Genomic DNA, 12,886 nt, shown 5'->3' on the forward strand with positions numbered 1-12,886 from the left:
TTTTTGAGACAGAGTCTCGCTCTGTAGCCCAGGCTGGAGTACGGTGGTACAATCTCAGCTCACTGCAACCTCCACTTCCCGAGTTCAAGCAGTTCTCATGCCTCGGCCTCCCAAGTAGCTGGGACCATGGATGTGTGCCACCACACCTGGCTAATTTTTGTATTTTCATAAAGATAGGGTTTCACTGTGTTGGCCAGGCTGGTCTTGAGCTCCTGGCCTCAAGTTGTCCGCCCACCTCGGCCTCCCCAAGTACTGGGATTACAGGCGTGAGCCACCGCACCCAGCCACAAACAATATATTCAAAAGAAGTCTGAATGTATTTCTGTTTCTGGAAGTATTAACCCTGAGTTGAAGGATAACCAGATATTGAATTTTGATAGGTACCACAGGTTTGCTTTCCGAAGAAAAGCAACATAAATAATCTGTTTTAGTAACCATTCATCAGTGTCTGTTTTACGGTAGTCTCACCAACTTAGATGTTATCAGCGTTTCAATTTTTAACATCTGATAAATGTGAAATACTGCCTTTTTCTAGTTTTTTTCTGATTTTTAATGAATTTGAGGATTATTTTAAAACATTTTTTCGTTTGTATTTCTTCTGTAAAATCCTTAGTTTTTACTCATTTCTGTTCAATTACTTATCGTTTCACATTGATTCTGTTTAAGTATTAAGGATATTAACCCTTCCTTGCATATTGCAAATACTTTTGCCTAGCATATTTCTTTTAGTTTTTTAAATAGTACATTACAAAACTGTTAAGATTTTTACAGTGGATTCTCACTTCTGTGTTTTGTTTCTTATTAGAATGGCATTCTTCACCTTATACTTTTTTAAATTCTCTTATTTTTTAGAATGTTTGTAGTTTTATTTTTTATATTTATCTCGTTATCGCTTCACACAGCTTTAAATGTTGTGTTTGTTGCTAGTTAGGATCTAAGTGTATTTTATCATATCTTTTGCCTAACAGTCATTTATTAAATATTAAATAATCAGTCTATTCTGTCTATTCCTCAGCGACTTGAAATTGCTACCCTTAGCATTAAATTGAGTGTGTTTCTGGACTCCAGTTTTTCTTTCTATTGATGTATTCCTTTTCCCCACATCTGTCACGTATTAAGCTATTCAACCTCCCTAAGCGTGTTTCCTTATAATACAAGGGAAATAATGATAACATCTGTGTTGTAGGGTTGTGAGGAATAATGACATTATGAATATTAAGCACTCCCCACATGCCTTCTTCATAATACATGCTCAATAAATGTCTGTTACTGCTATTGTTGTCTTTTGCTTTTTTTCTATTTGTTTTTTGAAACAGAATTTCCCTCTTCTTGCCAGGCTTGAGTGCAGTGGCACGATCTCGGCTCACTGCAACCTGCGCCTTCCTGGTTCAGCGATTCTCTTGCCTCAGCCTCCCGAGTAGCTGGGATTACAGGCATCCACCACCACACCCAGCTGATTTTTTTGTATTTTTAGTAGAGATGGGGTTTCATCATGTTAGCCAGGCTGGTCTTGATCTCCTGACCTCAGGTGATCCACCTGCCTCAGCCTCCCAAAGTGCTGGGATTACAGGCGTGAGCCACCATGCCCAGCGTTTTTTCTTTTTTTTTAAGTAATTATTATTACATTACTGTTACTCTTGTGAGAGTCACACCATTTTAATTTCTGTGGTTTCATGGATTAGTTGGCACCTGGTAGATAGAGTAAGTGCACCCCATTTCATTCCATTGTTCTTTTGCCAGATAACAATGCCATCATAATTTCTCTCCCAGATGAACTTGAGAGCCAACTTAATTCCCCCACAACCCTGTTGAAACACAACAAACCAAAACAGCTTGTTGACTTCGTTGGGATTACATCTTAGTATATAGGTTGATTTGGTAAGAATTGAGTAAGAAGATGTAAAATCTTAGTAAGCGGTGAGTAATTTTCTGTGGTTTGCTTCGTATTTGGCAGTTACCAGATTTCCAAAACAGATTATACACTGATTATTTAAAATGAGAAGAAAATGAGAAGAAATAAAATTGTTTTCAAGGCTGGCATGGAGCAATCACATTTTATGCCTAATATCATTTCAGAACTTTCGCAGAATGAGGATGGTCCATCTGTGAGTGATAATATATTGATAATTTAGGTGATTATGTTTCTAATGAAGTAAAATTTTAGAAGCTTTACAGAGGGGCCTATTCGCCTGTTCAGGCACTGGGCACTTACAGGAGTGCTGTTCACAATGTGATTCATAGGCCAGTGCCTGTCCACAAGAGTGTGCACAAAGTGGGTATAGAAATTAAACGTAAGCATTGGGTTTATAGCAATTGACTGAGTAATTTATATGTTCACTCTGAGAGTTTTTAAAACATTAATTTATATTTTGTATGTCATTTAATTTTTTCTATTATTATTCTGGAATAGATTGGAAACAAATGCAAATGAAATAAAACACAACACTGGTTCTTCATCACAGACAGCTTGAGAAGCACTTATTTAGAATACTTCAGGCTGTGAGGAGTAGGAATCCTCACCTTGAATTGACTTACATAAGTTTTTCCCCCCAAGCCTCATGTATGTTTCTGCATAATGGCCATTTTTCTGTTCCAATAACTTTGTTATTTACTTTCATTAGTTAGTTTGTCTATGTCTGTCTGCCAGATTTGCTAGATTGTTTTTTAGAAAGGTTCTATCAGTTTGCCTTCCTTGCAGCAGTTTTTGGAATGCGTTTTCTTAGCACTCTGGGCAGCCAAAATTTAGGAGTCTTGTATTTAAAAAATCTTTGCTAATTTGTTGTTAGTAAATCATGTATCAGCTTATTTTGAATTTTCCGTTTTTAATGTAGCTGACCAGTTTTCCGTGTCAATTGATTATATTTTTATTTTTCTATGTGGTTTGTGACACTTTATTCATTTACCACTTGGAATCTTCGTGTTTTGATGATCTATTTGCTTGTTTATATGTACATATGTATTAACCCTTTGTCCACTAATACAAATGTTTAGTAAGTCACATTTTACTTAACTGCCATTAATGTTATGGTAATACTATATTTTAAAAAGTGTTTAAATCTTCACCTGTTATTTCTTCCATTGTGTTTAAATGTAGAACATCCTCTCTCAACAAAAGATTTAGCAAATATTGATGCTCTTTTAAAAGCAAGAGGAATTTCAAGGGAGTGAATTTTACCATTTGTTTCTGTGTTTATTTTTTAATCTGTCTGAAGCATGGAGTATGCATGAAGGATGTACATTATTTTATTTCTCTTCAGGTGGCTATCTAATTATCACCAGTGTGACTGGATTAATCATATCTTTTCTGACTGATTTATCTTGCCACATTTATCGTGTAATAAGTTCAGATTTGGGATTTTTTCCCCCTATGGATCTGCCTTCATAGTAGACTGTTTCTACATATTGTAGGCTTTCAATATCTGATAAAAACATCCCTGTGCTCCTAGTCTTTTTCAAAATGCTCCTTATTACTTTTACTTGTTTTTTCCTCACGAATGTTTGTATCATTTTTAGTAGTATTCTGGTTTATGTTTGAGAACTAAGATGAAGAAACTTACGGTTTTTGTTTTGATTCTGAAAAATGTTGATATATATGTGGCAAAATGTTACTAGCTACCATTTGAAATGAATGTGTACTTCTAATATAGTATATTTCTCTTCTCATTTCACTTATCTCACATTTCTGTATCTCTTGACAAGTTCTCTTGTCAGTACAAAGAACGCTTAAATGTTAGTATTTCTCCATTTTACCAATTTGAAAAAATACACATGTATAAGATTTGTAAATATGTATATTTATATATTTATTGATAATTTCCCTTGTTGACTTAATGAAACTCCTAATTCATGCTAAATTCACTGCAATTTAGTTAAAAATTTATCTCTGACATATAGTTAAAATTAACTTTATTTTAGGCTTTTTCCTCCTTTTAAGTTAATTTTAACTATATGTCAGATAAATTTATGGGGAAAAAAGAAAAATGACTTCCCATTTCATTTCCTCAAGTCAGTTTTACTTTGATTATATTTGTGCTTTTAGAAAAAAATGTATTTTACATGTATGTATTCTTTAAAGCAACTCTTTAACAGCTGATCAAGTCAGTTTCATCCCTGGGATGCAAGGCTGGTTCAACATACGCACATCAATGTAATCCATCACATAAACAGAACCAAAGACAAAAACCACATGATTATCTCAATAGATGAAGGAAAGGCCTTCAGTAAAATTCAACACCCTTTCGTGCTAGAAACTCTCAATAACACTCCATTACCATATTATTTAGCTTCTGTTTTAGAAGGGTTTGCTGATCTTTTTAAATGTAAACTCTTAATCTTATGCATAAATTCTACCTGCTGTATTACAATGAATAGTCATACCACTTTGCTTTAAAACCTCAGTCTCTCATTCCCCTTCCCTTTTTTGTTTTTCAGGTGGCTTTATTTAAAAAAAAAAAAAAATCTTGTAATTGAGATGAACTCTGATATCTTTTGCTCTAAGAATGCTCCTTTTTCTGCTCTGTGCCTAAACATGAACTCTGTTCTTTGTTACCTTGTAATTATGTCAGACTACAGCCATCATGCTCCCTCAAAGTCTTCTCCTCCTATCCTAGGCAGACTCTTCTGAATTTTCATAAATTGGGTGATAGCTTTAAATAAAACATGTAATCACTAAATAAGTACAGCATGCTAGATATTCCCTGATCACTGCTTGCAATGAGGACTTATTATTTGTCTCTTGACAAAATAGTGCTTCATAGCTCCTTTCTGAGTTCTCAGAGCACACGGTTATATGAACTGGAATTTACCTTCTCTAAATCATCTTATTTTTATTTAGCTTTTAGTAATTTGAAAATATTTTAGCTTTGCTACATCAGAGGAATTTTTCTGTCAAATAATTGCCTGTCAAATAATGTTTCTCTTCACCACCACAAAGACTTCCTGTAAACTGCTTTATTAACCTGTAACCCTCCTTACCAAACTCCAGTCTTCTCTTAAGTAATCTCTATTCTTTTTCTACTCCGCATCACACTGTTTTGGTACACTCACATTTATATTTATAAATGTTAAGTAATTTTCCTTCTCATAAATTTTGCAAAGACCTCATTCCATGGCAAGATAAAATCATTGTCATCATTCTGTGTTTTTAAAATTTATCCTGTTTTAGATATAGCCACTTATGAACTGTTGACTGCCTACTTTGTATGATTGGGTGACTAGCCATGGAACTTTAAGTAAGTTGCTTAAGCTCTTTGTGCCTTGGGTTCGTTTTATACAGAAGATTAGGTAGAATAATTTCAGCAGTGTTCTTCTGCTCAGATTTATTACCTGAAAGCTCATCTACAGACACACCTGAATGTCCTGGTAATGATGTGGAAGTGAATAATCCCAGTAAGTTTTTTTTAAAGAAAAGTTTTTTTTAAAGAAAAGAGGCTTGAAAAAATTATCTGAGCTTTACAACTTGATGTTATGAGATACATATAGATAGTAAAATGGTTACTCTAGTGGAGCAAGTTAACATATCCATTATCTCACATAGTTAAATTTTTTGGCTACAAGAGCAGTTAAAACCTATTTAACAAAAATCTCGAATACGGTACATTTTCATTAGCTACAGTCCTCATATTGTACTTCAGTATCCACTTCTCTAGACTTGGTCATCCTGCGTATCTGCTACTTTGTATTCTTTGAATATGTCTATTTTCTCTTTCTCCTCCCTCCTCTCCTCCCCCACCCCACAGCCATAACTACTGGTTTGTCCTCTACCTTTGTATATTTGACCTTGACCTATTTTTGTTTCTGTGAATTTTTTTTGAGACCCGAAGGACATTATGCTTAGTGAAATAAGCCAGACACCGGAAAATATTACATCATCTTACTTATATGTGGAATTATGAAAAAGAAACATTTTTTTTAATGCCACAGAGAGAATGCAATTTATAAATACAGCTTCCAGAGTTTCTTAAGGCTTTTCTTCAGGCCTGTCCCTGGAAAGTTTGAGAAGAATGTGCTCTTGTAACCCATACTGGAGGGCATTAGTCCTTTTTTGTCAAAAAATGCTATTGAAATTGAATGAAGACGTCATAATGAAAGCTCATTTAAAAACCTACTTATACGAAAAGTACTTTACTAAAATAGGTTATGTTTGATGTAATTTAATAAATAAAAATGGTCAGATTCAGAAATTTCTCATGTATAGGTAATCAGATAATTGAATAATTGTTTACTGGAATTAGGCTAATGGTGCTAAGAATGACTTGAAACCATGTTATGTGAGGTTTATTAAGGATATTATGCACGTGTCGCTTGCTTGCATGCATTTCTCTTGTGATTTGCTAAAAAGGGAAGCATATGCTTGAATAATATGTTCTCATGCTGAGAGACTTAATTATTTTTCATGATGGGTTCCAGCTGAAAAGAAAATGTTTCACAAATTGGCAACAGCATGAATTTATATTGTCAGCTAGTACACTCTGCTAGCCTGTGTCACCAAATGCTGCTTCTCTTCTATACCCCTTATAATAATGTGTGCCATCACTTTGTAAGCATCTGCTACGATACTTTGGAAGAATGCCCCTTGAGAGAAATTAGGAATTGTCCACCCAGTTAACTTAAAGCTACATATTTCAAGTTAAGGAGAATCTTGGTTAAGAAAGAAATTTCACATCTGGGTTTTTTGTTTGTTTATTGTTGTGTTTTTTAAAAATTGTGTTATTACTTGAAAACTGGAGTTATGTTATCCAGTATGTTATCTACTATCCGCATGTGGCTACTGAATCCTTAAAATGTATCTACTCTGAATTGAAATGGGCTGTTTGCATAAAATACACACCAGATTTTGTAATATGTATGAAAAAATATACATAATAAATTTCATAATAAATATAATTGTATATTTATTACATATAAATGAATTGATATTTTTATACATAGGTTAAATAATACTGTTAAAAATCATTTCACATAGCTTTAAAAAAAGCTTTTACAAATGTAGCTATTAGAAAATTTAGATTGTATTAGTGGTGCACGTTATATTTCTCTTGGACCCCACACTGATTTAGAGTGGTTGATTACTTGTGGATCAGAATAACCAAATATGAGTAGCTTCAAATTTTAAGCAAAGTTTAATTAACTTTATATAAAGTATCTTTTCATTTAGAAATTTTTACATACTGTCTTCTATATATATCATGAGTATTTCTACTCCAAAGCTGTGCTTATTTTGTTTTCTGTGCCTGGATTAGCAAAACACCTGCTCCCAACTTCTGCCCCATTGATTTTAATGTGGCCATACTTAAAATCTCCTGATAATCTCAGACCATTGTATGCAACTAGTCTTCTGGTCTTGCCCACTCCACATTGATTTCTCCCTGCTCTGAACTTATTTTGCAACTATAAGGTATATCAGAAAGCTAACACTTAGTTCAATTCTATCTCTAATTTTTAAAAGTTGTGTTTCTTAGTTTAGAAAACATTTTGAGGAGAGAGGAAGAAGACATAGGTTCTTCTTCTGTTTTCTCAAAAATGACCATCTTCAAATACACAAAAAAACTGTGAGTGGATAATTGGTTAATGTCCCCTTTATGAGCTGGAACCTTAGTTATTCTTCCAGCTTCCTAGTGCCTTGACAGATACTACTGACACCACAAAACATAGACGTATGATGTATGATTATTGTCTTTTAGTCAACCCAGTTTTTAAGTGGTGCCTTAGAGAAAGAAAAGTAATGACACATTAATAAAAACAGAGAAAATTCACTATTGCCATTTTTTTTTTTAACTCTATAATTGTCTCCTTTGTACTTTTTATCTCAAACATATCCCTATTTACTTAAAAAAAATGTCCTTTGAATGTTCAGGATGATGCACGCCAACTCTTTGTGCTAGCTGGAGCTGCTGAAGAAGGCTTTATGACTGCAGAACTTGCTGGAGTTATAAAGAGATTGTGGAAAGATAGTGGTGTACAAGCCTGTTTCAACAGATCCCGAGAGTACCAGCTTAATGATTCTGCAGCATAGTAAGTAATCATAACTTCAGAACTAAACTATCATGAATAATTACTTGCAAGTCAAATATACTTCCAAGTCAATTTTATTGCAGAATTGGCTGACACATTCTTGTACAACTTAGGATATTCAAGATGACAATATTTTAAAATTTTATCTGTCTTATGTGTGTTGTGTGTGTGTAGATAGCAATGTTATTTCCTGTGTGTTCAGTAGTGTCTCAGGAGACTCATGCTATGTAACTCTAATTGAAACTTGCAAAATGGTACCTTTTCCAATATATTTTCAAGAAAGTAATTGGAAGTTTCCAGAATCCACTCTGAATTGGGGTGTATAAGTTTACTTGGAGCTATCTTGAGAGTGTAACTGATTTGAGTTCTTTTCATTATGCTAGCAGTGCCTAAGAAGAGTTACTTGTTCAATGACAGGTACTTTAGGGATTTTTTTGAAAGAGTGCAGAATCAAGATATTTTTTCAGTAAGTAAAATAGCTCTGTATTTGAAAATTGTCAGTTGTGTGTGTGCCCTGTTGTATTTGACACAGTTTCCAGATACTTAAGTTCAGTTTTTTAGAAGAAAAATCTGCCCTAAATTTTCAGGTGGTGGCGCCAGAAAGTTTGCAAAACAAGTTGTGATAAAACCTAATCAGGGAAGCTGGGTGAGGTGGCTCATTGCTTGTAATCCCAGCACTTTGAGAGGCCAAGGTGGGCAGCTCTCTTGAGCCCAGGTGTTTGAGACCAGTCTGGGTAACTTAACGAGACCCACCCCCACATCTCTACAAAAATACAAAAATTATCTAGTCATGATGGTGCACACCTGTGGTCCCAGTTACTCAGTGGGGCTGAGACAGGATGATTGCTTGAACTCAAGAGTTTGAGTTTGCAGTGAGCCATGAACGTACCACTGCACTCCAGCCTGTGGATGGAGCGAGGCCCTGTTTCAAAAAAATAAAAAATAAAAACCTAATCAGGGAGCTTTCTGTTTGGTGATCTCCATAGAACAACACCAAAAACAACAAAAAAAACAAATTTATAATTTACCACACATACTCAAAAAGTCCTATATGATATGTATTAGGCATTAATTGCTCTTAAAATCTATGTTGTGCATTTGTTTTACTTTCCAGGATTGTTCCATTTTCTTGACACAGCTGTTGGCTGTTAGGGACACAAGTAAGGATTAGATAGATGACAGATTTTGAAAGGTCTAGGTGAATGCATACACTTCGCCACAATGAATAAGTAAATGAGGTGTGGCTCCTGAAGAGCGAATTATATTATTTGTTCAGCATCAGCATAGGTACTATATGTTGTGTGATTTAGTGTGTTTAAGAAATAATATTGTATCACCCACATCAATCTTTATAACCCTGTATTTCTTAATCTATATTTTTAACATTTTACACTTGTATTAACCTTATATATTATTACGTGGTTTATACATGTATATATAACATAAACACATTGAATATGTAGCTCATCTCTCCAACTGGTATCATATCCTATACAAAGAAATATTCCTTGACTCGCTGAGTTGGTCCTTGCTCTCCAGTTTTAGGTACTCCTAATTTACTTTTTCTTCAGCTTTCCTTTTATTTTGAGGTTATTTTATTTCTGTTTATGTTGTGAATATTTGATTATTTTCTGTCTCTGCCATTACATTGTAAATTCAGTAATGTGTTTTTACCTAATGTATTCCCACAGCCTGACACAGGCAGCACTCAATATGATCTTGTTTAATAATGAATGAATTCATAAACCAGGCATCACAGAGGCTAGAAGACAAATTAGAAAAAATACTTATAGGAAGAACACAACTCTTAAACCATATTTGCTTTGACACCACCAGCATCTGCAGAGATTTAAGTGGGAGTCACTATTATGAGAAGATTGCTTTGAGTGGAGCCCAGCAAAAGGAGCTATTCCAGTAATTAAGGGGTGCTACTTGGGAATGACAGATTGAAGTTCTCTTTCTCACTATATGTGGGAACTTCCAGACCCCCTCAGTCTCTTGTCCAGTACTCTCTGCTGTGCACACTACTTGAAAATGAGTTAACAAAAACATAGTCTGGGCATTGGTGGCTTATGCTTTGTAATCCCAGCATTTGGGGAGGCTGAGGTGAGAGGATCACTTGAGCCCAGGAATTCCAGACCAGCCTGAGCAACATACTGAGACTTTGTCTCTACAAAAAGTAAAAACAAAAAAATTAGCCAGGCATGGTGGCCCATCCCTTATAGTCCTCGCTTCTTGAGAGACTGAGTCAGGAGAATCACCCAAGCCCAGAAGGTTGAGGCTGTAGTGAGCTATGACTGCGCAGCTGCATTCCAGCCTGGGTGACAGAGCAAGACCATATCTAAAAGAAAAAAAAATTAAAATTATAAAATGAAAAATATGTTGCTTTAGTTTTACATTATTTTATTCTAATAGTCATGACCTTAAGATGGCACTAATGTGGCTGCTTTTTAGGAATGAAGAAAGTCATAGAAACATTTTTCTCCATAGTTATTAGAGGGAATCTTGATCTATGAGTTCTTGACTGGGGATGCTAAGATGCAGTCAAGTTGCCCATTAGGGCTGACTCCCCACCAATTCACACTTTAAATTTGTAATCATTTAGAACAATCAGAATTTTTCGCAGTGCCTGCTTTTCTTCTTTGTCTTATTGAAATATTATTTTTAGAGATTTTTTTGAACTGTAGCAGTTTTTTGTTTTGTTTCTGTTTTGTTTTTGTTTTTGGTTTTTGGTTTTTTGAGATGGAGTCTGGCTCTGTCGCCAGGCTGGAGTGCAGTGGCATGATCTTGGCTCACTGCAACCTTGGCCTCCCAGGTTCAGGCGATTGTCCTGCCTCAGCATCTCGAGTAGCTGGGATTACAGGCACACACCACCACGCCCAGCTAATTTTTGCATTTTTAGTAGAAACGGGGTTTCACCATGTTGACCAGGATGGTCTCAATCTCCTGACCTCGTGTTCTGCCCACCTCGGCCTCCTAAAGTGCTGGGTTTACAGGCGCAAGCCACCGTGCCCGGCGAACTGTAACAGTTTTAAGCAAAGAAATCTGTGAGTAATCAAAGAACATTTTAAATAAGAGTAGCTCATTATTTTAAAGAGGCAGTAAAATCTTGCCATGGCTTGTTTGATTTGTTAAGTCGGATTTTCTTACAGTAAAGTAGAACATTTGGAATTAAAAGCACAGAGAAAGTACTGGAGTATTACCACCAATGTGATAAGATTCTCTTAACTTCAGTAAATACAATACAGGTAACTCAGGCTGTCATCTCTCTATGTGTTCTAGTATAATTACCACATACATACACTTGACTGTCTAAAACATTTTTTATTTCTAAGTTATCAGTCACCTTATAGCTCTCGTAATAAAAGCACTGCGGTGATGCTCTCTACATTCAGCTGACCTTAGGACTCATTCCAAACTCCTCGTTTAAGGCTTTGTATAGCTTACTAGTGGCTTTACTCTCCAAGAAAGAACAGGCAACTGTTCTCATCTCCATACTAATTTACAGCTTCTCCTGGGGCAGTGTCATTCCTTTTCTTCCATCCCCGTTATTCTGTTTACACCCCTCACTATCCATGAATCCTTCTTTAATCACCTAGATCCACATTAATCTCTCCATACCTATACTTTCTGTGAATTACTGACTATACCATATAATTTGACACAAAATAACTTTTTTACATTGCATGGTATGATACCACTACATTTTTATATCACAACATATGTAGCACCAGTGGCAGAGAGTATTACATGAGTGACTAAAACATGTATTGATTTAGAGAGCAGTAAAGTGCAGCGTAGAGGAGTATGTGCTGTTTTCCTGTATGTAACGTAAGACTGGTTGAAAAGAAACATCTCATTCAGCCTTTGGGCAGAGCTTTCATCACTACTTGCTCCAAAATTAAGACTTTAAAAATCTTCAATAAAAAAGAGTGATGTCTGGATCATAAACACAGTGCTATATCCAAAAAGTGTGATAAAGAATTCTAAGAAACAAACTCATGCCGTGTACTAGCTTTCTGTTTTTTTTTTTTAAGTTATTCTTTTTCCTTTGAATTACTAACTGTCCCTTAGAAATAAAGAACATATTTAAAACATACTAAAAGAGCTTTGTGGTTGCAGAGGTGTAAACATTTTTATTTCCATGGGAGTTATATAAGAAGATACAAACTTAAACTCGTTTGTATCTTTACACAGAATTTTAAAAACTTTTAGTGATTTCAGATTATCGCTTATATTGCAGTGTGTTTTAATTTTTGTTTTGGATGATCTTTATTGGCTATATTTAATACGTTGTTTCATTTAATTTTTTCAGCTATTTGAATGACTTGGACAGAATAGCTCAGCCAAATTACATCCCGACTCAACAAGATGTTCTCAGAACTAGAGTGAAAACTACAGGAATTGTTGAAACCCATTTTACTTTCAAAGATCTTCATTTTAAGTGAGTAGCTTTCTAATTTTAGCTATAAAACACATTGTTTTAGAAATAAAAGGTATAATAAAAGTTGACAACATTTTTACAGTCGGAAATTACAATTGGAAAAAAACTTTCTTCAGATGATTATACAAAATAATTTTTGGGTGAAGTCAAAAAAAGCATTCCCAAGTGGAATATTTTTATTTAAGAAAATCTATCCAGGCAAATTCCGTTTTGCCTGTAGTTTTTACAGTGATTCAAACAAAATAGTTTTTGGCTTTTATTTCTAAACAGAAAATTCTGCTCTAATCTACTGTGTTTTCGGAAAGTGTTGCCATCTATTTTTAGGTAAAAAGAGAGCAAGTTTTACTGATAGTATAAATGCTTATTTATGGAAATATTAAGAGCACCCTTAACAATTTTTTCATGAACAGTTTTCTTCCTAGGGAACTT

General features: G+C 34.8%; 1 protein-coding gene across 1 annotated transcript in view; it reads left to right on the forward strand.

The window, feature by feature from the left end:
• The window catches only part of GNAI1 (guanine nucleotide binding protein (G protein), alpha inhibiting activity polypeptide 1), an 82,474-nt gene that overhangs the window by 56,536 nt on the left and 13,052 nt on the right, over positions 1 to 12,886 (forward strand). Inside the window, exons 4-5 of the mRNA XM_011986096.1 lie at positions 7,856 to 8,013; positions 12,329 to 12,457. Coding sequence (XP_011841486.1) covers positions 7,856 to 8,013; positions 12,329 to 12,457 — 287 coding nt within the window. The remainder of the gene's footprint in view (positions 1 to 7,855; positions 8,014 to 12,328; positions 12,458 to 12,886) is intronic.

Source organism: Mandrillus leucophaeus, unplaced genomic scaffold (assembly GCF_000951045.1).
Source record: "Mandrillus leucophaeus isolate KB7577 unplaced genomic scaffold, Mleu.le_1.0 Scaffold293, whole genome shotgun sequence".
Classification (NCBI taxonomy): Eukaryota; Metazoa; Chordata; class Mammalia; order Primates; family Cercopithecidae; genus Mandrillus; species Mandrillus leucophaeus.